At 37.4% G+C, this 27,912-nt stretch overlaps 1 protein-coding gene across 10 annotated transcripts in view; it reads left to right on the forward strand.

Annotated features, from left to right (window-relative positions):
- The window catches only part of PSD3 (pleckstrin and Sec7 domain containing 3), a 551,931-nt gene that overhangs the window by 425,312 nt on the left and 98,707 nt on the right, over positions 1-27,912 (forward strand). For all 10 annotated transcript variants that reach the window (XM_057537135.1, XM_057537140.1, XM_057537136.1 and 7 more), the window contains one exon: positions 25,927-26,120. In XM_057537135.1, the coding sequence (XP_057393118.1) occupies positions 25,927-26,120 (194 nt within the window). The remainder of the gene's footprint in view (positions 1-25,926; positions 26,121-27,912) is intronic.

Below are 27,912 nucleotides of genomic sequence, written 5' to 3' on the forward strand. Positions count from 1 at the left end.
TCCACTCTGATTTTTGTTGTTTCCTTCCTTCTGCTGACTTCGGGCTTTGTTTGTTCTTCTTTTTCTAATTTCCCAAGACGGTAGATTAGGTTGTTTATTTGAGATTTTTCTGGTTTCTTGAGGTAGGCCTGTATCATTGTAAACGTCCCTCTTAGAATCGCTTTTGCTGTTTCCCATATATTTTGGAAAGTTGTGTTTTTGTTTTCATTTGTCTCAAGGCATTTTCTGATTTCCTCTCTGATTTCTTCGTTGAGCCATTGGTTTTTCAGTAGCATGTTGTTTAGTCTCCATGTATTTGTGTATTCTCCATTTTTCTTTTTGAACCTCTTAAATTTGTTGAGACTTGTTTTATGGCCTAGCATGTGATCTTTAAAATGCAAATGTTAGTTTGCTTGATGTTGTCCCAGAGGCCCCTTAAACTATCCTCATTTTAAAAATTTGTGTTTCTTTTTGCTGTGCTGATTGGGTGATTTCCATTATTCTGTCTTCCAGATCACTTATGTGTTTTTTTCTCCATCACCTAATCTCCTGTTAATTCCCACCTGTGTATTTTTCATTTTAGATATTGTATCTTCAGCTCTGATTGGTTCTTTTTTATATTTTCTATTTCCTTTTTAAAGTTCTCATTGTGTTCATCTGTTCTTTTACCAAGTTCAGTTAGCATTCTTATTGCTACTTCTCTGAACTCTTTATCAGGTAAATTATTTATCTCTGTTTCATTAGGGTTTTTTAGGGTTCTTTTGTTGTTTTGTTCTTTCTTTTGTAACATATTCCTCTATTCTTATTTTGTTTAACTTTCTCTGCTCTGTGAAATTAGGTGAAACGTTTACCTATCCCAGTGTTGAAGGCATGTCCTTGTGTGGGAGCATCCCTCTGCAGTGTGAGTGTACCCAGTGGCTTTGGTGACAGAGCTAGATCTGAAGTGAGCTCAGACCTCATCTTCTTCGGGGTCCTCTGGCAGCTGCCATCTTGGTAGGAGGTATTACTGGAGTTGGAGGGGCTGGAGACAGAGCCAGTTGTGAGCCAGGTCTTTTCCTCTATTCCATGGCAGTCACATCTGTATTGGAGCCTGGGCAGGGCCTGTGGGGCTGGAGCAGGAGCCCTGAGGTATTTGGATTTTTCCTGGGTATGATGGTGGTCTCTGTCTTGGGTGGGGTCATTTCCAGGTCTCAAGGGTTTCAAGCTGTACTTCTGGGCTTGTTTCACTTTTTCCTCATGATGTGCTTGCTTTGGTTAGAGGCTTGGTCAGTGCCAGAGAGGTTGATGCCACACTGCTGAGCTGAATCCTCCCTCTCAAGTGTGTGCAAAGATACGTGTTCTGCCAATGGCAGTCTCAGCCCTGGAGCTAACCTCGCTTACTTCTAAGTATGCACAGTGATACATGCTCTGGTGGTGGCAGTCTCAGCCTTGGAGCTAGAGCTAGTGTTGCTCCCTCCTGAGTGTGTGCACCAGTGCATGCTCTGGCAATGGCTACCTCTGCTCTGGTCAGAGGCAGGGCCAGCGACCATGCTGGCTCCATTCCCTCCAAGTGTTCTCTGTCATTGGCAGCAGTGGCCTCCACCTTTGTGGGATGCAGCTCCAGAGCAAGAGGGGCTGGAACCAGAGCCCGATGCGGGTTGGTGGGTGCACTGGGGCAGTGCTGGAAAGCCAGCCAGGGCTCCAGGCAGTTTTCAGTCTGCTGTCCTCATTCTGTGTCTGAGAGTAAGCAAGTCTACGCATGTGGTCTTTAAGAGTGGAGTCTCAATTTCTATAAGCTGGTAAGCTCTGCTTGTTTTCAAACCAGCAAAGGGGGCTCGTCTTCCTGGTGTCAGACCCCAGGGCTGCAGTGGCTGATATGTGGCTTGAACCCCTCAGTCCCCAGGTAAGATCCCTAAGCCTGTGATATCCCCTCCTTTTCTCTGTACCCCACTAGGAGTGTGGGTCCTGACCAGATTGCTCCTCCTCCCTTTTACCAGACTCCATGTGGATCTTTCTTTATAGCTTGGTTGTGGAAGTGCCATCCTACTAGTCCCCAGGTTGATTTCAGCAAGAGTCATTCTGTATGCAGTTGTAGTTTTAATGAGTTTGTTGGGGTAGCTGAGCGCATCCTCCTCCTCCTATAATTTTAAGATATTTTATGTAAATCACATAACCACAAGAGAAAAACCTGTAGTAATTACACAAAAGAACATGATAAAGAAGTAAAACATACTGATACCACATCAAAACACAAAAAAGACAGCAGTATAAAAATCAAGGAACAGTGGATCTACAGTAAAACCAGAAAGCAATGTACAAAATGCCAATAGTACATCCTTACTTATCAATAGTAATTTAAACCTAAATTGATTAAATTCTCCAATCAAAAGACATGGAATGGCTGACTGTATTAAAAAATAAGATCCAACAACATGCTGCCTAAAAGAGACTCATCTTAGCCTTAAAAACACATAGACAGAGAGTGAAGGGATGGAAAAAGATACTTCAAACAAATGGTAACCCCCTCCCCACATAAAAAGCAGGACTAGGTCCATACTTCTTTCAGAAAAAATAGAGTTGAAACTAAAACTTGTAAAAGTATGTAAGGAATGTTATGTAATGATAAAGTAATAATAACTCAAGAAGATATAACAATTGTAAATATTTATGCACCCAACATCAGCGCACCTAAATACATAAACCAAAAACTATAACAAGAGAGCTAAAAGAGGTAAACAGCAACACAATAATAATTGGGGACTTTAATGACTCAACCTGTCAACAATGGTTAGATCATCCAGACAGAGAATCAATAAGGAAACAGTGGATTTGAACATTATAGATCAGATGGACCTAACAGACATATATAGAATATTCTTTCCTACAGTGGCAGAATACATGTTTTCCTCAAGTGCACATGGAACATTTTCTAGGACAGACCATATGTTAGGCCACAAAAGAAGTCTTAAAGATTAAAATCATATGAACTGTCTTCTCTGACCACAGTGATATGAAGTGAGAGATCAATAACAAAAGGGAAATTGGAAAATTCACCAATACATGGAAATTAACAACACTCTCCTGAACAGTGAATGGATCAAAGAAGAAATTAGAGGGGAAATAAAAAGGTTCCTTGAGACAAATGAAAATGGAAACACAACATACAAAAACTTGTGGGATGTAGCAAAAGGAGTTCTAAGAAGGAAGTTCATAGCAATAAATGACCACATTAAGAAGTAAAGAAGATCCCAAATAAGAAACCTAACTCTGTGCTCTAATGAACTAGTAAAAGGACAGCAAACTGACCCCCAAGTTAGTAGGAGGAGGGAAATAGTAAAGATTAGAGGAGAAATAATTGAAATAGAGAATAGGAAAACAATAGAAAAGATGCCCCTAACTTGGCATTGGTTCTTTGAAAAGATAAACAAAATTAACCAAGGAAAAAAGAGAAAGGACCAAATCAACAAAATTATAAATGAGAAAGGTGACATTACAGCTGATTCCACAGAAATAAAATGAATTGAAGAACAACTATATGCCAACAACTGCACAACCTAGAGAAAATGGGGAAAAAAAATCGTAGAAACATACAAACTACCATGACTGAATCAGGAAGAAATAGAAAGTCTGAATATATCAGTTACTAGTAAGGTGATTGAATCAGTAATGAAAAACCTCCAGAGAAAATCCAAGAACCAAATGGTTTCACTGGCAAATTTTGTGAAACATTTAAAGAAGAATTAATGCCAGTTCTTCTCAAACTCTTCCAAAAATTCAAAGAGAAGGGGACACTTCCAAACTTATTTTACAAGGCCAGTATTTCCTCAGAACCCAAGCCAGGAAAGGACAATTCCAGGAAAGAAAACAGACTAATATCCCTGATGAATATAGATACAAAAATTCTCAATAAAGTACTAGCAAACTAAATTCAACAACACCTTAAAAGGATTATTTAACATGATCAAGTGAAACTTATACCTTGGATGCAAGGATGGTTCAACATACAGAAGTCACTCAATGTGTTACATCACATTGAATGAATGAAAAAATGTAATGTGATCATCTTACAGATGGTGCAGAAAAAGCATTTGACAAAATTCAATACTCGTTTATGATAAAAACTCTTATAATGATTTAGGTATAGAAGGAAAGTACCTCAGTGTAATAAAGGACATATAAGCCAAAACTAATATCATAGTATTGAAGATTGAAAGGTTTTCCTTTAATCAGGATAAGAGAAGGATGGCTACTCAAACCATTCCTATTCAGCATAGTACTGGAAGTTCTTACCAGAGCAATCAGGCAAGAAAAGGAAATAAAAGGCATCAGAATTGGAAAGATAGAAGTAAAATTGTCTCTTTTTGCAGATGATGTGATATTATATTTAGAAAATCCTAAAAACTCCACCAAGAAACTGTTAATTCTAATCAATGAATTCAGTAAAGGATACAGTATTAATATAGAGAAACCATTGGCATTTCTATAAACTTACAGTGAATTAATCTGAGTAAGAAATTTTTTAAATTATACCATTTAAAATAGCATCAAAACCAATAAAATACTTAGGAATAAACTTAACCAAGGAGGTTAAAGATCTCTCCTCTGAAATCTCTAAGACTGATGAAAGGAATCAAAGTGGACACAAATAAATGGAAAGGATCTCATATCAGTGGATTGAAAGAATTAATATTGTTAAAATGTCAGTACTACCAAAAGCATCTATAGATTCATTGCAATCCCTGTCAAGATTCCAAATGGCATTTTTACAGAAGTAGAAAAAATTTATATGAATTCACAAAAGACCCTGAACAGCCAAAGCAATCCTGAGAAAGAAGAACAAAGCAGGCAGCATCACACTTCCTGATTTCAAGCTATACTATAAAGCTATTGTAATGAAAATAGTATGGTAATGGCATAAAAACAGACAAATAGATCAATGGAACAGAACTGAGATCCCAGCATAACCCAAGCATATATGGTCAACTAGTATTTTACAAAGGATCCAAGAATACTCAATGGGGAAAAGTCTCTTTAATACGTGTTGCTGGGAAAATTGGATATTCATGTGTAAAACAATGAAACTAGACCCTTGTCTTACACCACTCACAAAAATTAAGTCCAAGTGGATTAAAGACTTGAATGTAAGACCTGAAACCATGAACTTCCTAGAAGAAAACATAGGGAAAAATCTCCTTGATATGGGTCTTGGCAATGATTTTTTGGATATGACACCTAAAGGACAAGCAACAAAATCAAAAACAAGTGGGAATACATCAAACTAAAAAGCTTCTTCACAGCAAAAGAAATAAAGTGAAAAAACAAATATAATAAGGTAAATCAACTAGACTTCAATTAAAAATAAATAAACTTAAAAAATAAAAGATGCTAGGGTGAAGAACAGAGATTCAGCCATTTTATTTAGTAACTTGTTCTGAATAGATTAAAATAAAGTAAACCAAAAAAAAAAAAAAGCACCCTACAAAGGGGAAAAAATATTGCATACGATATATTCTGATTAGGGACTAATATCCAAAATACATAAAGAATTCCTGTAACTCAGTAGCAAAAAACCAAACATTCCAATTAACAAATGGGCAAAAGACTTGCATAGACATTTTCCCTGAAGAGGTTATCTTAAAAGGCCAACAGGTACATGAAAAGATGCTCAACATCACTAGTCATTAGGGAAATAAAAAACCACAATGAGATACCACCTCATGCTTGTTAGGGATGGCCGTCAGCAAAAAAGCAAGAGATAATAAATGCTGTCAAGAATGTGGAGAAAAGGGAAACCTTATGCCGTGTTGATGGGATTGTAAACTGGTACAGCCACTATGGAAAACAGCATGGAGGACTGTCAAAAAATTAACACTAGAACTACCATAGGATCCAGCAATTTTAATGCTGGGAATATATCCAAAGGAAATGAAAACAGTAACTTCAAAAACTATCTGCACTCCCATGTTTGAAGCGGTACTATTTATGACAGTTAAGACATGGAAACGACCTAAGTATCCATCATCGATAAATGGATAAAGAAGTTGTGGAATATATATAATGGGATGTTATGCAGCCACAAAAAATGAGGAAATCCTGTCATTTGTGATAACACAGGTGGACCTTGAGGACATTCTGCTAAGTGAAATAAAGCAGTCACAGAAAGACAAATGTTTTCCACTGATATGTGGTGTACTGAGAGTCATCTAATTCATAGAGACAGAAAGTGGAATACTGGCTGCCAGTATTTGTGGGAGGAGGGAATGAGAAGTTGTTATTTAATAAGTATAGAATTTCAATTCGGATGTTGAAAATTTCTGGAGCTTACCTTTATTGTCCAACTCCACTATCACAGGGGTCCCCAACCCGTGGAACCAGGCCACACAGGAGGAGGTGAGCAGCGGGCAAGCGAGCGAAGCTTCATCTGCTGCTCCCCATCACTCACATTACCATCTGAACCATACCCCCCATCACTCACTCGCATTACTGCCTGAACCATCCCTCCCCACCTCGTCTGTGGAAAAACTGTCTTCCATGAAACCAGTCCCTGGTGCCAAAAAGGTTGGGGACTGCTGCACTATCACATTCTTCATGATTATTTCTCATTGAATTCAGCATAAGTAAATAATCCAGTTCTGCTCTGGAAAATGTTTTTCTTTTCTTTTCAACTATTATTCCCTCCCTTCCCCAAACACATAAACACACACACACACACACACACACACATTCACAAAAGCCCCACCAATTTATATTTAAATTCAGAATTTGGATTTCATATGACTGAGTCCCTTCAAGATAACATAATTCTTGAGTTTGGTGCTAACTTAACAACTTTGGTACACCTGAAACACCACTATAGTGAGACTTGCCAAAACGGGGTATTTTAAAATCTGTTCAGTGGCTGGGTCAATGTAATAATATTCAGCTCTTGTCAATCTTAAGAAGCAGTTGTTGGATTGGTTCAAGATGGCAGGGTAGGAGGACATGCGCTCACTCCCTCTTGCGAGAGCACCAGAATCACAACTAACTGCTGAACAGTCATCAACAGGAAGACAGTGGAACTCACCAAGAAAGATACTCCACATCCAAAAACAAAGGAGAAGCCTCAATGAGATGGTAGGAGGGACACAATCACAATAAAATCAAATCCCATAACTGGTGGGTGGGTGACTCACAAACTGGAGCACACTTATACCACAGAAGTCCACCCACTGGAGTGAATGTTCGGAGCCCCATGTCAGGCTTCCCAACCTGGGGGTCTGGCAACGGGAGGAGGAATTCCCAGAGAATCAGACTTTCAAGTCTAATGGGATTTGATTGCAGGACTTTGACAGGATGGGGGAAAGAGAGACTCCACTCTTGGAGGGCACACACAAAGTAGTGTGTGCATCAGGACCCAGGGGAAGGAGCAGTGACCCCAGGGGAGACTGAACCAGACCTACCTGCTACTGTTGGAGGGTCTCCTGCAGAGGCGGGGGGTGGCTGTGGCTCACTGCGGGGACAAGGACACTGGCAGCAGAAGTTCTGGGAAGTACTCCTTGGTGTGAGCCCTCCCAGAGTCTGCCATTTGCCCCACCAAAGAGCCCAGGTAGGCTTCAGTGTTGGGTTGCCTCAGGCCAAACAACCAACAAGGAGGGAACTCAGCCCCACCCATCAGCAGTCAAGCGGATTAAAGTTTTACTGAGCTCCGCCCACCAGAGCAACAGTCAGCTCTACCCACCACCAGTCCCTCCCATCAGGAAGCCTGCAGAAGCCTCTTAGATAGCCTCATCCACCAGAGGGCAGAGAAACACCCACCTCTACCCACCACCTGAGCAATACCCAGCTCTACCCACCTCCAGTCCCTCCCATCAGGAAGGCTGCACAATCCTCTTAGATAGCCACATCCACGAGAGGGCACACAGCAGAAGCAAGAAGAACTACAATCCTGAAGCCTGTGGAAGGAAAACCACATTCACAGAAAGATGGGCAAAAGGAAAAGGTAGAGAACTATGTACCAGACGAAGGAGCAAGATAAAACCCCAGAAAAACAACTAAATGAAGTGGAGATAGACAACCTTCCAGAAAAAGACTTCAGAATAATGATAGTGAAGATGATCCAAGACCTCAGAAAAAGAATGGAGGCAAAGATCGAGAAGATGCAAGAAATGTTTAACAAAGACCTAGAAGAATTGAAGAACAAACATCTAGAAGAATTAAAGAACAAACAAACAGAGATGAACAGTACAATAACTGAAGTGAAAAATACACTAGAAGGAATCAATAGCAGAATAACTGAGGCAGAAGAACAGATAAGTGACCTGGAAGACAGAATGGTGGAATTCACTGCTGCGGAACAGAATAAAGAAAAAAGAATGAAAGGAAATGAAGACAGCCTAAGAGACCTCTGGGACAACATTAAACGCACCAACATTCTCATTATAGGGGTCCCAGAAGGAGGAGAGAGAGAGAGAAAGGACCTGAGAAAATATTTGAAGAGATTATAGTCGAAAACTTCCCTAACATGGGAAAGGAAATACCCACCCAATTCCAGGAAGTGCAGAGAATCCCAGGCAGGATAAACCCAAGGAGAAACACAGAGTAATCAAATTGACAAAAATTAAAGCCAAATAAAAATTATTAAAAGCAAGGGAAAAATGACAAATAACATACAAGGAAATCCCCATAAGGTTAACAGCTGATCTTTCAGCAGAAACTCTGCACACCAGAAGGGAGTGGCAGGACATATTTAAAGGGCTGAAAGGGAAAAACCTACAACCAAGATTACTCTACCCAGCAAGCATCTCATTCAGATTCGACGGAGAAATTAAAAGCTTTACAGATAAGCAAAAGCTAAGAGAATTCAGCACCACCAAACCAATCCTACAACAAATGGTACAGGAACGTCTCTAAGTGCTAAATACAAGAGAAGGAAAGAACCTACAAAAACAAACCCAAAGCAATTAAGAAAATGGTAATAGGAACATACATATCGATAACTGCCTTAAATGTGAATGGATTAAATTCTCCAACCAAAAGACACAGGCTTGCTGAATGGATACGAAAACAAGACCCATATATATGCTGTCTACAAGAGACCCACTTCAGACCTAGGGACACATACAGACTGAAAGTGAGGGGATGGAAAAAGATATTCCATGCAAATGGAAATCAAAAGAAAGCTGGAGTAGCAATACTCATATCAGAGAAAATACCCTTTAAAGTAAACAGTGTTACAAGAGACAAAGAAGGACGCTACATAATGATCAAGGGATCAATCCAAGAAGATAGAACAATTATAAATATATATGCACCCAACATAGGAGCACCTCAATAAATAAGGCAGCTGCTAACAGCTATAAAAGAGAAAATTGACAGTAACACAATAATAGTGGGGGACTTTAACACCTCATTTACACTGATGGACAGAACATCCAGACAGAAAATTAATAAGGAAACACAAGCTTTAAATGACACCATAAACCAGATTTAATTGATACTTATAGGACATTCCATTCAAAAACAGCAGATTACACTTTTTTCTCAAGTGCACACGGAACATTCTCCAGGATAGATGACATCTTGGGTCACAAATCAAGCCTCAGTAAATTTAAGAAAATTGAAATCATGTCAAGCATCTTTTCTGACCACAGCACTATGAGCTTAGAAATAAATTACACGGAAAAAACCGTAAAAATCGCAAACACATGGAGGGCAAACAATACATTACTAAATAACCAAGAGATCACTGAAGAAATCAAACAGGAAATCAAAAAATACCTAGAGACAAATGACAACGAAAACACAATGATCCAAAACTTATGGGATTCAGCAAAAGCAGTTCTAAGGCAAGCTTATAGCAATACAATCCTACCTCAAGAAACAAGAAAAATCTCAATCTGACCTTACACCTAAAGAAACTAGAGAAAGAAGAACAAGCAAAACCCAAAGTTAGTAGAAGAAAAGAAATCATAAAGATCAGAGCAGAAATAAATGAAATAGCTGGATGTGAGGGCACCTCACCCTGTCTGCCACAGCTGGTTGCAGCCTCCACCTTCTTTCAGCACTTCCAGAAGCAGCCTACTGGGAGGCGCCTCCTTCCTCAGGAGCCCCTTGTCTAAACCCCTGGACCCAGCAACAGCCAGGTAGCAGCACACTCTCCTTCCTAGCCATGTGGCTGACAGTGTCTTGGTGCTCTGGCTGGGTGTCAGGCCTGTACCTCTGAGGTGGGAGATCCAAATTCAGAACATTGGTCCACCAGATACCTCCTGGCTGTACGTAATATCAGACGGCAGGAGCTCTCCTGGAGATCTCCATCTCAATGCTAAGACCCAGCTGCACTCTACCACCAGCAAGGTACAGTGATGGACACCATATGCCAAACAACTAGCAAAACAAGAACACAACCCCACCCATTAGCAGAGAGGCTGCCTAAAATCATAATAAGGGCACAGACACCGCAAAACACACCACCAGATGCGGTCCTGCCCACCAGAAAGACAAGATCCAACCTCATCCACCAGAACACTGGCACCAGTTCCCTCCACTGGGAAGCCTACACAACGCACTGAACCAACATTAGCCACTGGGGGCAGACACCAAAAACATTGGGAAGTACAAACCTGCAGCCTGTGAAAAGGAGACCCCAAACACAGTAAGGTAAGCAAAATGACAAGACAGAGAAACACACAGCAGTTGAAGGAGCAAGGAAAAAACTCACCAGACCAAACAAATGAAGAGGAAATAGGCAGTATACCTGAAAAAGAATTCAGAGTAATGATAGTAAAGATGATCCAAAATCTTGGAAATAGAATGGAGAAAATACAAGAAACGTTTAACAAGGGCCTAAAAGAACTAAAGAGCAAATAAACAATGATGACCAACACAATCAATGAAATTAAAAATTCTCTAGAAGGAATCAATAGCACAATAACTGAGGCAGAAGAACGGATAAGTGACCTGGAAGATAAAATAGTGGAAATAATTTCCACAGAGCAGAATACAGAAAAAAGAATGAAAAGAATTGAGGACAGTCTCAGAGACCTCTGGGACAACATTAAACCCACCAACATTCGAATTATAGGGCTCCTAGAAAAAGAAGAGATAAAGAAAGGGACTGAGAAAATATTTGTAGAGATTATAGTTGAAAACTTCCCTAATATGGGAAAGGAAATATTCAGTCAAGTCCAGGAAGTGCAGAGTCCCATACAGGATAAATCTAAGGAGAAACACACCACGGCATTTACTAATCAAAAATTAAATACAAATAAAAAATATTAAAAGCAGCAAGGGAAAAAAAACAAAATAATATACAAGGGAATCCCCATAAGGTTAACAGCTGATCTTCCAACAGAAACTCTGCAAGCCAGAAGGGAGTGGCAGGACATATTTAAAGTGATGAAAGGGAAAAACCTACCACCAAGATTACTCTACCCAGCAAGGTTCTCATTCAGATTCGACGGAAAAATTAAAAGCTTTACAGACAAGCAAAAGGTAAGAGAATTCATCCCCACCAATGCAGCTTTACAGCAAATGCTAAAGGAACTTCTTCAGGCAGGAAGCACAAGAAAAGGAAAACACCTACAATAACAATTCCAAAAGAATTAAGAAAATGGTAATAGGAACATACATATCGATAACTACCTTAAATGTAAATGGACTAAATGCTCCAACCAAAAGACATAGATTGGCTGAATGGATACAAAAACAAGACCCATATATATGCTGTCCACAAGAGACCCACTTCAGACCTGGGGACACATACAGACTGAAAGGGGAAGGAAAAAGATATTCCATGCAAATCGAAATCAAAAGAAAGCTGGAGTAGCAATTCTCATATCAGACAAAATAGAGTTTAAAATAAAGACTATTACAGGAGGCAAAGAAGGACACTACATAATGATCAAGGGATCAATCCAAGAAGAAGATACAACAATTGTAAATATTTATGCACCCTACAAAGGAGCACCTCAATACATAAGGCTGATGCTAACAGCCATAAAAGGGGAAATCGACAGTAACACAAACATAGTAGGGAACTTTATCACCCCACTTTCACCAATGGACAGATCATCCAAAATGAAAATAAATAAGGAAACACAAACTTTAAATGATACACTAAACAAGATGGATTAATATATATTGATAGGACATTCCATCGAAAAACAACAGAATACACTTTCTTCTCAACTGCTCAAGGAACATTCTCCAGGATAGATCATATATTGGGTCACAAATCAAGTCTTGGTAAATTTAAGAAAATTGAAATTATATCAAATATCTTTTCAACCACGATGCTATGAGACTAGATATCAATTACCAGAAAAAAATCTGTAAAAAATACAAATACATGGAGGCTAAAAAGTACACTAAGAACTAACCAAGAGATTACTGAAGAAATCAAACACAAAATCAAAAAATACTTAGAAACAAATGACAATGAAAGCACGACGCCCCAAAACCTATGGGATGCAGCAAAAGTAGTTCTAAGAGGTAAGTTTATAGCAATACAATCCTACCTCAAGAAACAAGAAAAATCTCAAATAAAACACCTAACCTTACACCTAAAGCACTTACAGAAAGAAGAACAAAAAAACCCCCAAAGTTAGCAGAAGGAAATAAATCATAAAGACCAGGTCAGAAATAAATGAAAAAGAAATGAAGGAAACAATAGTAAAGATCAATAAAACTAGAACCTGGTTCTTTGAGAAGATAAACAAAATTGATAAACCATTACCCAGACTCCTCGGGAAAAAAAACGGAGAAGACACAAATCAATAGAATTACAAGTGAAAAGGGAGAAGTAACAACTGACACCACAAATACAAAGGATCATGAGAGATTACTACAATCAACTCTATCCCAATAAACTGGACAACCTGGAAGAAATGGACAAATTCTTAGAAAAGCACAACTTTCCGAAACAGAATCAGGAAGAAATAGAAAATATAACAGACCCATCACAAGCACTGAAATTGAGACTGTGATTCAAGATCTTCCAACAAACAAAAGCCCAGGATCAGATGGCTTCATGGGCAAATTCTATCAAACATTTAGAGACGAGCTAACACCTACCCTTCTAAAACTCTTCCAAAATATAGCAGAGGGAGGAACACTCCCAAACTCAATCTTCGAGGCCACCATCACCCTGATACCAAAACCAGGCAAAGATGTCAAAATGAAAGAAAACTACAGGCCGATAACACTGATGAACATAGATGCAAAAAATCCTCAACAAAATACTAGCAAACAGAATCCAACAGCACATTAAAAGGATCATACACCATGATCAAGTGGGGTTTATCCCAGGAATGCAAGGATTACTCAGTATACACAGATTATTCAATGTGATAAACCGTATTAAAAATTGAAGGAGAAAACCATATAATCATCTCAATAGATTCAGAAAAACTTTTCAACAAATTTCAACACCGATTTATGATTTTAAAAAAACCCTCCAAAAAGTAGGCATAGAGGGAACTTACCTCAACATAATAAAGGCCATATATGAAAAACCCACAGCAAACATCGTTCTCAGTGGTGAAAACTGAAACTATTTCCACTAAGATCAGGAACAAGACAAGAATGTCCACTCTTGCCACTATTATTCAACATCGTTTTGGAAGTTTTAGCCACAGCAATCAGAAAGGAAAAAGAAATAAAAAGAATCCAAATTGGAAAAGAAGAAGTAAAGGTGTCACTGTTTGCAGATGACATGATACTATACATAGAGACTCCTAAAGATGTTCCCAGAAAACTACTAGAGGTAATCAATGAAGTTGTTAAAGCAGCAGGATACAAAATTAATGCACAGAAATCTTTTGCATTCTAATACACTAATGATGAAAATTCTGAAAGAGAATTTAAGGAAACACTCCCATTTACCATTGCAACAAAAGAATAAAATACCTAGGAATAAACCTACATAAAAAGACAAAAGACCTGTGTGCAGAAAGCTATAAGACACTGATGAAAGAAATTAAAGATGATACAAACAGATGGAGAGATATACCATGTTCCTGGATTGGAAGAATCAACATTGTGAAAATGACTATAACGCCCAAAGCAATCTACAGATTCAATGCAATCCCTATCAAACCACCAATGGCATTTTTCGCAGAACTAGAACAAAAAATTTCACAATTTGTATGGAAACACAAAAGACCCTGAGTTGTCAAAGCAACCTTGAGACAGAAAAACGGAGCTGGAGGAATCAGGCTCCTGGACTTCAGACTAAACTACAAAGCTACAGTAATCAAGACAGTATGGTACTGGCACAAAATCAGAAATATAGATCAATGGAACAAGATAGAAAGCCCAGCGATAAACCCACGCACTTATGGTCAGCTTAATTTTGATAAAGGAGGCAAGAATGTACAATGGAGGAAAGACAGCCTCTTCAATAAGTGGTGCTGGGAAAACTGGACAGCTACATGTAAAAGAATGAAATTAGAACACTCCCTAACACCATACACAAAAATAAACTCAAAATGGATTAAAGACCTAAATTTAAGGCCAGACACTATAAAACTCTTAGAGGAAAACATAGGCAGAACACTCTTTGACATAAATCACAGTGAGATCCTTTTTGACCCACCTCCTAGAGAACTGGAAATAAAATCAAAAATAAACTAAATGGACCTAATGAAATGTAAAAGCTTCTGCACAGCAAATGAAAACGTAAACAAGACAAAAAGGCAACCCTCAGAATGTGAGAAAGTATTTGCAAATGAAGCAACTGACAAAGGATTAATCTCCAGAATTTACAAGCAGCTCATGAAGCTCAATATCAAAAAAACAACCCAATCTAAAAATGGGCAGAAGACCTAAATAGACATTTCTCCAAAGAAGATGTACAGATTGCCAGAAACACATAAAGGATGCTCAACATCACTAATCATTAGAGAAATGCAAATCAGAACTAAAATGAGATATCACCTTACACCGGTCAGAATGGCCATCATAAAAAAACCTACAAACAATAAATGCTGGAGAGGATGTGGAAAAAACGGAACTCTCTTGCACTGTTGGTGGGAATGTAAATTGATACAGCCGCTATGGAGAACAGTATGGAGGTTCCTTAAAAAACTAAAAATAGAACTACCGTACGACCCAGCAATCCCACTACTGGGCATATACCCTGAGAAAACCATAATTCAAAAGAGTCATGTACCAAAATGTTCATTGCAGCTCTCTTTACAATAGCCAGGACATGGAAGCAGGCTAAGTGTCTGTTGACAGATGAATGGATAAAGAGAATGTGGCACATATATACAACGGAATATTACTCAGCCATAAAAAGAAACGAAATTAGTTATTTGTAGTGAGGTGCTGGACCTAGAGTCTTTCATACAGAGTGAAGTAACTCAGAAAGAGAAAAATAAATACTGTATGCTAACACATATATATGGAATCTTTAAAAAATTGTTCTGAAGAACCTAGAGGCAGGACAGGAATAAACACGCAAATGTATAGAATGGACTTTAGGACATGGGGAGGGGGAAGGGTAAGCTGGGAAGAAGGGAGAGAGTGACATGGACATATATACACTACCAAATGGAAAATAGATAGCTAGTGGGAAGCAGCCACATAGCACAGGGAGATCACCTCGGTGCTTTGTGACCACCTAGATGGGTGAGATAGGAAGGGTGGGAGGGAGGTACAAGAGGGAGGAGATATGGGGATATATGTACACATATAGCTGATTCACTTTGTTATGAAGCAGAAACTAACACACCATTGTAAAGGAATTATACTCCAATAAAGATGTTACAAAACAAGTGAAATAGAAATGAAGAAAACAATAGCAAAAATGAATAAAACTAAAAGCTGGTTCTTTTAGGAGATAAACAAAATTGATAAACCTTTAGCCAGACTCATCAAGGTAAAAAGGGAGAAGACTCCAATCAACAGAATTAGAAATGAAAAAGGAGAAGTTACAACTGGCACTGCAGAAATACAAAGGATCATAAGAGACTACTACAAGCAACGATATGCCAATAAAATGGACAACCTGGAAGAAATGGACAAATTCTTAGAAAGGTTTAACCTTCCAAGACTGAATCAGGAAGAAATAGAAAATATGAACAAACCAAACAGAAGTAATGACATTGAAACTGTGATTAAAAATCTTCCAACAAACAAAAGTCCAGGACCAGGTAGGTTCACAGGTGAATTCTATCAAACATTTAGAGAAGAGACCCATCTTTCTCAAACTGTTCCAAAAAATGGAAGTGGAAGGAACACTCCCAAACTCCTACGAGGCCCTGTTACCAAAACCAGACAAAGATACTACAAAAAAAGAAAATAACAGATCAATATCATCGATGAATATAGATGCAAGAATCCTCAACAAGATACTAGCAAACAAAATTCAACACCACATTAAAAGGATGATACACCATGATCAAGTGAGATTTATCCCAGGGATGCAAGGATTCTTCAATATATGCAAATCAATCAATGTGATACACCATATTAACAAATTAAAGAATAAAAAGCATATGATCATCTCAATAGATGCCAAAAAAGCTTTTGACAGAATTCAACACCGATTTATGATAAAAACTCTCCAGAAAGTGGGCATAGAGGGAACCTACCTCAACATAATAAAGGCCATATATGATAAATCCACAACAAACATCCTTCTCAATGGTGAAAAACTGAAAGCATTTCCTCTAAGATCAGGAACAATACAAGAATGTCCACCCTTGCCACTATTATTCAACATCGTTTTGGAAGTCCTAGCCACAGCAATGAGAGAAGAAAAAGAAATAAAAGGAATACAGGGCTTCCCTGGTGGCGCAGTGGTTGAGAATCTGCCTGCTAATGCAGGGGACACGGGTTCGAGCCCTGGTCTGGGAAGATCCCACATGCCGCAGAGCGGCTGGGCCCGTGAGCCACAATTACTGAGCCTGCGTGTCTGGAGCCTGCGCTCCGCAACAAGAGGGGCCGCGATGGTGAGAGGCCTGCGCACCGTGATGAAGAGTGGCCCCCACTTGCCACAACTAGAGAAAGCCCTAGCACAGAAACGAAGACCCAACATAGCAATCAATCAATCAATCAATTAATCAATAAAAAAATAAATAAATCTTTAAAAAAAAAAAGGAATACAAATTGGAAAACAAGAACTAAAACTGTCACTGTTTGCAGATGACATGATACTATACATAGAGAATCCTAAAGATGCCACCAGAAAACTACTAGAGCTAATCAATGAATTTGGTAAAGTTGCAGGATACAAAATTAATGCACCGAAATCTCTTGCATTCCTATACACTAATGGTGCAAAATCAGAAAGAGAAATTAAGGGAACACTCCCATTTACCATTGCAACAAAAAGAATAAAATGCCTAGGAATAAACCTACCTAAGGAGGTAAAAGACCTGCACTCAGAAAACTATAAGACACTGATGAAAGAACTCAAAGATGACACAAACAGATGGAGATATATACCATGTTCTTGGAATGGAAGAATCAATATTGTGAAAATGACTATACTATCCTAAGCAGTCTACAGATTCAGTGCAATCCCTATCAAATTACCTATTGCATTTTATACAGAACTAGCACAAGAAATCTTAAAATTTGTATATAGACACAAAAGACCCCAAATAGCAAAAGCAATCTTGAGGGAAAAAACAGAGTTGGAGGAAGCAGACGCCCTGATTTCAGACTATACTACAAAGCTAGAGTAATCAAGACAATATAGTACTGGCACAAAAACAGAAATATAGATCAATGGAACAGGATAGAAAGCCCGGAGATAATCCCACGCACCTATGGTCAACTGATTTATGACAAAGGAGGCAAGGATATACAGTCAAGAAAAGACAGCCTCTTCAAAAACTGGTGCTGGGAAAACTGGACAGCTACATGTAAAAGAATGAAATTAGAACACTCCCTAACTCCATACACAAAAATATTCTCCAAATGGATTAAAGACCTAAATGTAAGGCCAGACACTATAAAACTCTTAGAGGAAAATATAGGAAGAACATTCTTTGACATATATCACAGCAAGATCTTTTTTGACCCACCTCCTAGAGTAGTGGAAATAAAAACAAAAATAAACAAATGGGACCTAACGAAACTTCAAAGCTTTTGCACAGCAAAGGAAACTATAAACAAGATGAAAAGACAACATCAGAATGGTAGAAAATATTTGCAAAGAAATCAATGGACAACAGATAATCTCCAAAATATGTAAATAGCTTATGCAGCTCAACATTAAACAAACAAACAACCCAATCCAAAAATGGGCAGAAGACCTAAATAGATATTTCTCCAAAGAAGACATACAGATGGCCAAGAAGCACATGAAAAGCTACTCAACATCACTAATTATTAAAGAAATGCAATTCAGAACTACAGTGAGTTATCACCTCACACCGTTTAGAATGGGCATCATCAGAAAATCTACAAACAACAAATGCTGGAGAGGGTGTGGTGAAAAGGGAACCCTGTTGCACTGTTGGTGGGAATGTAAATTGATACAACCACTATGGAGAACAGTATGGAGATTCCTTAAAAAACTAAAAATAGTACCACCATATGACCCAACAATCCCACTACTAGGCATATACCCTGAGAAAACCATTATTCAAAATGAGACATGTACCACAGTGTTCATTGCAGCACTGTTTACAATAGCCAGGTCATGGAAGCAACCTAAATGCCCATCGACAGATGAATGGATAAAGAAGATATGATACATATATACAGTGGAGTATTACTCAGCCATAAAATGGAACTAAATTGGGTCATTTGTATAGACGTGGATGGACCTAGAGCCTGTCATACAGGGTGAAGTAAGTCAGAAAAAGACAAATATCGTATATTTACATATATACGTGGAATCTGAAAAAACGGTACAGACAAACTGGTTTGCATGGTGGAAATAGAGGCACAGATGTAGAGAACAAACGTATGGGCACCAAGGGGGGAAACTGGGTGGGGGGATGAATTGGGAGATTGGGATTGACATATATACACTAATATGTATAAAATAGATAAGTAATAAGAACCTGCTGTATAAAATTTTTTTAAAAAAGCAGTTGTTTTCCGTTCTTATGTTCCAGTGAAGTATAAGACTCCAGTGGACTTGTATGGTTCCTTATCTATCTTTTCTGTTTAGAAATAAAAACACACCTGTCATAAGTAACATAGGATATAGGAAATTCGTGATTTAACAGTTGATCTTTAGAAAGAACAGAAAAATAGAAAGATTATCTGCTGATAGCACCAGAGCTTTTGTTGTTCTCAAAATGAACTGCATCTTAAGCTGTGGACTTTGACCACCCAGTGACTCATACATGATTACACAGTGGACAGATTAAAGAATGTTTTGGTGAATTTTGTAGGTTGTAAGATGGTAAGATGTCTGGAATCTCAGTAGAATATACTATTCTATTTAATGACACAATAAAGAATAAAGTGAATTTAAGTGTAAGGTGACATGGTCATTTCATTAACCTTTGTAATTGGAAGAATACTTGTTTCGCAGGATTGAATATTTTCAGCCCTCAGTTATTGTCAGGGTTTTTCTGAGCTGTACTTTGTTGAACGTTTCTCCAGTTATTTTTCTTCTGTTTTTGTCTTTGGTTTTAATATGTCTTAGAATATACAAGCCTCTCTAACAACAGCCTTTCTAAAAGAAAAGTGATGCATGCCACATATGTAATTTAAAATTTTTTAGTAGCTACATCATCAAAGTTTAAAAAAGGTAAAATTAATTTTATAAAGTATTTTTAACTTATCCCAGTGTATCCAGAATATTATCATTTCAATATGTATTTGGTAGAAAAATTATTGGAATATTTTCCTTTTTTGTATTAAGTCTTTTGAAATATGGTGTGTATTTTTTTTATTTATTGTACATCTCAATTTGGACTACCCACATTTTAAGTTCTCAGTAGCCATATGTAGCCAGTGGCTACCATATTAGACACTGTAACTGTACTTCTTTTGCCTGATGTTTATATAGAGAAAAATCATAATTTCATCCCCAAAACTCAGCAGAACATTTTAAACAAACCAGTATAGAGACTCAAATAAAGAGGACTCAGATAAATTAGAAATGAAATGGGAGACATTTAACTGATTCCACAGAAATACAAAGGATCATAAGAGACTGTTATATGACAATAGATTGGACAAAGTAGAAGAAAAGGATAAATTCCTAGAAACAAACAACCTACCAAGAGTGAATCACTAAAAAAAAAAAAAAAAGCAGGAAAACTGATGAGACCAATTACTAGTAATTACTTGGACAGGTATTTGATTACTGATTAAATAAACAAATAAAACAACAAATAAAATCCAAGACCAGATGGCTTCATTGGTGAATTCTAGCAAACATTCAAAGAAGAATGAATGCCAATCCTTAAACTATCCGTACAATGAAAAGGAGGGACTCTGCCAAACTCATTCTGCGAGGCCACCATCACCCCAACGCCAACCCTAGACAAGGATGCTTCAAGGAAGGAACATCACAGGCCAGTAACACTGATGAACATAGATGCAAACAGTCCTCAACAACATACTAGCAAACAGAGTCCAACAGCACATTAAAAGCATCATACGTCAAGATCAAGTGTGATTTATTCCAGGGATGCAGGGGTGGTTCAACATCTGTAAATCTATAAATGTGGTACACCACATTAACAAAATGAAGGATAAAAATCATATAATCTCAACAGATGCAGAAAAAGCATTTGACAAAATTCAACATCCATTTGTAATAAAGACTCTCAAAAAATTGAGTATAGAGGAAATGTACCTTAATGTAATAAAGACCATATGTGACAAGCCCACAGCAAACATCATATACTCAACCTTGAAAAGCATTCCCTCTAAAATCAAGAACAGTATAAGGATGACATGGCAATTAGGCAAGAAAAATAAAAGGCATCCAAATTGAAAAGGAAGAAGTAAAATTGTCTTTATTTGCAGGTGAAATGATACTATGTATAGAAAACCCTAAATAGTCCACCAAAAAACTATTAGAATTAATAAATGAAGTGCACAGTATAAAATCAATATACAAAAATCAGTTACATTTCCATATACCAACAATGAACTATCAGAAATAGAAATTAAGAAAACAATCATTTTTACAATAACATCAAAAACAACAAAATACTTAGGAATAAATTTGACCAAGGAGGTCAAAAGTCTATACACTGAAATCTATAAGACATTTTAAAGGTCTATACACTGAAATCTATAAGACATTGACTAAGAAATTGAAGAGGACGCAAATGAAAAACATTCTGTGCTAATGGATTTGAATAATTAGTATTGTTAAATGTTCATAATACTCAAAGCAATCTAAAGATTCAGTGCAATCCTTATCAAAATTCCAAAGGCATTTTTCACAGGAATTGAACAATGCTAAAATTTGCGTGGAACCACAAAAGACCCCAAATAGCCAAAGCAGTCTTGAGAAAGAAGAACAAAGCTGGATGCATCACAATTCCTTTCAAACTATAAAATAATCAAAACAGTATGGTATTGACATAAAAACAGACACATAGGTCAATGGAACCCAATAGCCCAGAAATTAACTCACACAAGGCAGCTAAGAATGTACAAGAGAAAGCATTGTCCCTTCAGTAAATGGTGTTAGGAAAATTGATATCTACATGCGAAAGAACAAAAGTGGACCTCAAAAAAAAAAGTGGACCTCATCTTACACCAAACACAAAAATCAACTCAAAATGGATTAAAGCCTTGAACATAAGACCTGAAACCATAAAACTAAAAGAAAACATAGGGAGGAAACTTCTTGACATTGGTCTTGACAGTGATTTTTTTGATTCGGCAACAAAAGCAAAAATAAACAAGTGGGTCTATGTTAAACTAAAAAGCTCTGCACAGCAAAGGAAACTGTCAACAAAATGAAAAGGCAACTATGGAGTAAGAAAATTTTTGCAAATCCTATATCTGACAAGAGGTTAATATCCAAAATATACAGTGAATTCCCACAGTTCATTAGCATAAAATCAAATAACTCAGTTTAAAAATTTGGAAAGGACCTAAGTAGACATTTTTTTCTAAAGAGACATAAAAGAGGTCAACAGGTATATGAAAAGGTGGTCAACATCACAAATCATGGAAATGCAAATCACAACCACCTGAGATATCACCTCATACCTGTTAGGATGTCTATTATCAAAGAGACAAGAGGTTACAAATGCTGGCAAGGATGTGAAGAAAAGGGAACCCTGGTGCACTGTTGGTGGAAATGTAAAGTGGTACAGCTGCTATGCAAAACATTATGGATGTTCCTCAAAAACTTAAAAATAGAGCTACCATATGTTCCAGCGATCCTACTTTTGGATATATAGCCAAAGGAAAGAAATAATTATTTCAGAGATATCTGTACTCCTATGTTCAGAGCAGCATCATTTACAATAGCCAAATACGGAAACAGCCTAAAGTCTGTCTGTGGATGAATGGATAAAGAAGATATGATAACACACACACACACACACACACACACACACACACACACACTGGTATACTATGCAGCCCTAAAATAAGAAAGAAATCCTGTCATTTTTGACAACATGGATGAACCTGGAGGGCATTATGCTAAGTGAAATAAATCAGATAAAGATAAATACCATATGGAATCCCTTATATGTGGATTTTTTTTAAAAAGTCTAACTTACTGAAACAGAGAGTAGAAAAGTGGTTGCCAGGGCATATGGTGTGGGGGAAATAGGGAGAGGTTGTTCAGAGGGTACAAACTTGCAGCTGCAACACTAATAAGGTCTGAAGAAATAATGTAAAACATGGTGACTACAGTTGATAGCAGTGCATTGTATAACTGAAATTTACTAGGAGAGAAAAGCTTAAATTTCTTACCAAAAATAAATATATAAATAAATATGTGAGGTGTTGGATTTGTTAACTCGATGTTGGGGAACCTTTCATGATGTATGTGTATATCAAATCATCAGGTTGTACACTTAAAATACCTTACAATAAATCAGTTTTACCTCAATAAAGCTGGAGGTGTGGGGTAGGAGAAAGTAAATGCATAAATAAACTAGTATGTCCATAAAATAAAATAGTACTCAGCAATGAAAGTGAACAAACTATTGATTCTCACAACTATATGGATGAATCTTAAATATGATTTGCCAAGTAAAATAAACCATTTATGTGACATTTTGAGAATGACAAAACTGTTGGGAAGGAAGGGAGACAAGTAGTGTCCAGGAATTGGTCAGGGAGAGGAATTGACTAAAAGAAGGCAGCAGAGGGAATTTGGGGGTTACAGAACTGTTCTGTTTGATATTGTGGTGATAGATACATGATGCATTATGTATTCCCATAGAATTGTACATCACAAGGAGTACATGTTGTGTATGTACATTTCTTAAATATTAGCCACGGTATGGGGAATGCAAGATATATTTCAGACTATACAAAATTAATTTGTTTTCCAAATGAATTGCATAAACGTTGTTATATATAACAAACAACACGTTGTTCACTCGGGTTGAACATATATATAAATAAATATATTGTAGGTAAGAAAGCCAGGTTTCTCACTGTTGAAGAAGTACAAATAAGCAAAAGGCAAAGGCTGGAATGAATTTTGTCTTCCTGGCTTGGGTTGGAGATAACAGTATGAACTCATGGGAAGGGAGGGAGGGATGGATAGCTGGATCATATATATATATATATATATATATATATATATGCACCTGGATTTGGTTTCTAAATACCATTCTCCAATAATAGAACTGGAACTCCTTGTAGAGTAGTTGCTTCCAGGGCTGAGACAAGGAAAATACAAAATGAGCTTGGAGGTAGCATCTTGTGGTACCTGAAAGAAAGGAAATACTTACAAAACAAAAAGGAAAAAGGATGAGGCATGATGAAAGGACACAGAAGCCTACCTGATAGAACTCCCAATGACCAAAGCTGGAAAAATTTGAACAACAAATTAAATAATGGTAGTGTTTGATTACAATCCAAATAATAAAATAAATATCCATGTGTCCATACTTACAGAAGAATTCCAATGAGTAATGTAGAAGAAATTAAGGAAATTAAAAAAAATCACCATTAGATCACTACAGTATAATTGTCTTAGTCAGAATCCACAGATGAATGCTAAAATTAGTGGTCAGAAGTTTAAAGAGAAACAGGATATTTTCATAGTCACAAAATATCTCCCCCAAATCATTTACAAAGGAAAATAGTAACTTTACAGTGTGGAAACTTGCCAGAAACCACCTTAACCAAGTGATCCAGGTGCATCTCACTAATAATAAAACACGTACCTCCTGATCTGGTGTACTGAGAGGGTGTATCACCCATGGTATCCTCCCCGAGAATGTATAACCTCGATCTAATGATGAGAAGACATCAAACAAACCTACAGAATCACTGGCTAGTACCTTCTAGGTCATGAAGGACACGTAAAGGCTTAAAAGTTGTCACTGTCTGGAGGCGACTAAAGAGCCATGACAGCCAAGTGCACTGTGGGGTCATGGATAGGATTCTGGAAAAGAAAAAAACATTAGTGATAAAAAATGGGTGAGATCTGAATAAAGTCTGAAGTTTACTTCTTAGTATTGTATTGTTAATTTCTTAATTTTGACACTGTTATTATGGTTCTATAAGATGTTAACATTGGGGGTAATTCCCTGGCGGTCCAGTGGTTAGGACTCCGCATTCCCACTGCAGGGTGCCCGGGTTTGATCGGAACTAAGGTCCCACATGCCACATGACGTGGCCAAAAGAAAATAAAAGTTGTTTACACTGGGGAAACTGGATGATGAGCATAAGGGAACTCTGTACTATCTTTGCAAATCCAAAATTATCTAAAAATAAAATTAAAAGTAAGGTATAGTTGCCTGAGTTCAGTGTTATTTTCATATATCTCACAATTATTTATAAAATACCAATGGGGAAAAACGTCTGTTTTACTCTGATAACCAAATAAACATTTTGATGATTGTTAAGCTTGTGGTTTATTTTAAATATATTTTGGTGGTGGTTATTTTGGTTGAAGTTTTAATAAAAAGATTCAATATTCAAAGCTTAATAAACAATGAAACCAGAGATGATTCAGGACATTAAAACAGGAGAACTAAGACAAATGCTCTTATTCTGGTTATGTGTTTTCCAGCAGTATATCAGAGCTTATTAGCTTTCTTCTAATCTTCCCCTCTCTTTATTAGCTGAATGTGACCACCTCCTTCATACTTAATGTACATTATAACCTCAGAGTTCAACTTTCCCTGCTTGAAGGAACGGGGATTCAAAAGGGGGGCTGGGCAATTAGGGGTTTTCTCGGTCAGTGATAGTGTGCTCCAAACTTTAATGGCAACTGGGAAAGTAGTAGCTGTAAGATGCCAAAGCACTGTGCGTGGCACCCCCGTCCTAACCAATTGGTAGCTTTACCTGAGGTTTTGATATTAGAGATTACCTGGTTATTTGGCAGATATAGTCCAATATTGTTTACTGGACTTAATCTGTACTTGTCATATTCTGTATGCTTGGTACTATTCTAGGTCATGCAGAAATCAAAATCAAAATCATGATCTCTGCCAAAGAACTTGTACTTGTTTGAAAGAAGACAAACATGAAGTCTCTGTAGTAGGTGTAAAGACCAGAGGCTTTAGAGTTTTACAGTCATATCCTCACTGTTTCTTCCTTTAATTCCTAGGTCTGTGGTTTGGCATATTTATTTAAACTTTGAGTCTATTTCCTTACCTGTGGTATAGAATACTAATGTCAGTCTTACAAGACTGTCATGGTCATTAATACCTGGCACACAGGAGATGTTTAGTGAACCGCGGTTGTTCTTATCATGGTCGTTGTTATTAAGACTGATAGACCATTAGAAAATATGATAGTTTATTACACCAAATAACTCTGTTCATTGAATATTGTGTTATTCACAATGTTCACATTGAATACTGTGTTACTCAACCTGTGTGTTCAATCCTTGTTTTATCCTTTTAGAGATGATGAAGAGAAAAAAAAGTCTTCATCAGAAGGTACTGATGAGAAGGCTAATGGAACACATCCAAAGACCATCAGCCGTATTGGGAGTACTACCAACCCATTCTTGGACATTCCTCATGACCCAAATGCTGCTGTGTACAAAAGTGGATTCTTGGCTCGGAAAATCCATGCAGATATGGATGGAAAGAAGAGTAAGCATCATTTGTTGACATTTTCTATTTCATTTATTTTGTCTTTAAGATAGGCTCAAAATTTAAAGTGAATTTATCTGAAGTAAAGTGAAAGGATAAAGAAAAATTATATTATGTTTATTTAGAAAAGTATTATTGAAATTTGGTAAAGCCTCTAACCCTAAATCTGAAATCCATTATGCACCTGCTCTTCTGCAAGTAGAATTATAGAACTTCAGAACTGGAAGATTTCTTACAGACTATTCATTTCTAACCTCTTATTCATTTATGTATTCTTGCCTTCAACAAATAATTTTTAGTACCTGCTATGTGCTAGGCATCAAAAATACAGTAGTGTATAGAATGGACAAGGGCCCTGTCTTCATGGAGTTTACACTTTCTGGTGGTTGAAGGAAAGGCTGGATTTATAACACATAGAATGATAAATAGTGTGAGGTCCTTGAGACAAAGCAAGGAGGGTTAGAATTGAGATCCAAGCACATGTGGAGCGCTGACCTCTGTGGAAGATGGACGGGTGCAGTGTAGGTGAGTGTGGTGTGCTTAGTCCTAGGAAGTGGAAGGAGGCCCATGTGACAGGATTATCTACTGACACATGATGTTGGAAGTTTGAGTGGAATGGAGTCTGTTTCTATGCTTAGAATAGCCTTTGCAGAGTATGAAATAGCAATTGTATATAGTTGGATAGACTAAGCTGTTAATGCATGAATTAACAGCTTTAATGCAGAATTAATGCAGAATTAGGCTATAGCTCTATATTATTTCTAACCACCTCCAGACACAGACATGCAGTGCTGGGATGGACAGTCCTGCCGTTTCCACCTGTGCTGGGCCATTTTTTCTTAATGTATTAGCATATTCTATTAGGGTACAATCAAGAGAAATGTTGTAACAGTGTAGCTTTACACTGACTTACAACGCTGAGCAAGCCTTGCTGTCCCCAGTTCTGTAGGAGCGCCCCACCGTGTTTCTGGGCACTCTGTACACTAGCCCGCTAGGCTATGTCATTTTCTCTAACTGTGTCAGCACTCCAGTGGCTGCAAGGGACAGTGAGTCTAATAGCTTAGGAGAAAAGGGCAAGGAGACGCCTCAAGATGAAGAATTGTCTCCAGGACATTTTCTGCATTTCTTTCTCTTTATTGTTTTTGCATATCATATTTATTCTTTTTTTTATTGAGGTATAATTGATTTACAATATTTTATTAGTCTCAGGTGTACAACATAATGATTCAAAAATTTTATAGATTACACTCCATGTATATCAATAGTTATTATGAAATATTGGCTGTAATTCCCTGTGCTGTACAATATATCCTTGTAGCTTGTTTATTTTATACATAGTAGTTTGTATCCCTTAATTCCCCACCCCTATTTTGCCTCTCCCGCCTTCCCTCTCCCCACAGTAAACACTAGTTTGTTCTCTATATCTGTGAGTCTGTTTCTTTTTTGTAATATTCATTAATTTGTTTTATTTTTTAGAGTCCACGTATAAGTGATGAAACACAGTATTTGTCTTTCTCTGTCTGACTTATTTCACTAAGCATAATACCCTCCAGGTTCATTCATGTTGCTGCAAATGGCAGAATTTCATTCTTTTTTATGGCTGAGTAATATTCCATTGTGTGTGTATACATTTATATATATCACATCTTCTTTATCCATTTATCTGTTGATGGACACCTAGGTTGCTTCCATATCTTGGCTGAAAAGTTAGCTGATAGCCTTATGGGAGCTTCTTTGTAAGTAACTTGTTGCTTTTCCCTTGTTGCTTTTAATATTCTGTCTTTATTTTTAA

Source organism: Balaenoptera acutorostrata, chromosome 21 (genome assembly GCF_949987535.1).
Source record: "Balaenoptera acutorostrata chromosome 21, mBalAcu1.1, whole genome shotgun sequence".
Lineage (NCBI taxonomy): Eukaryota > Metazoa > Chordata > Mammalia > Artiodactyla > Balaenopteridae > Balaenoptera > Balaenoptera acutorostrata.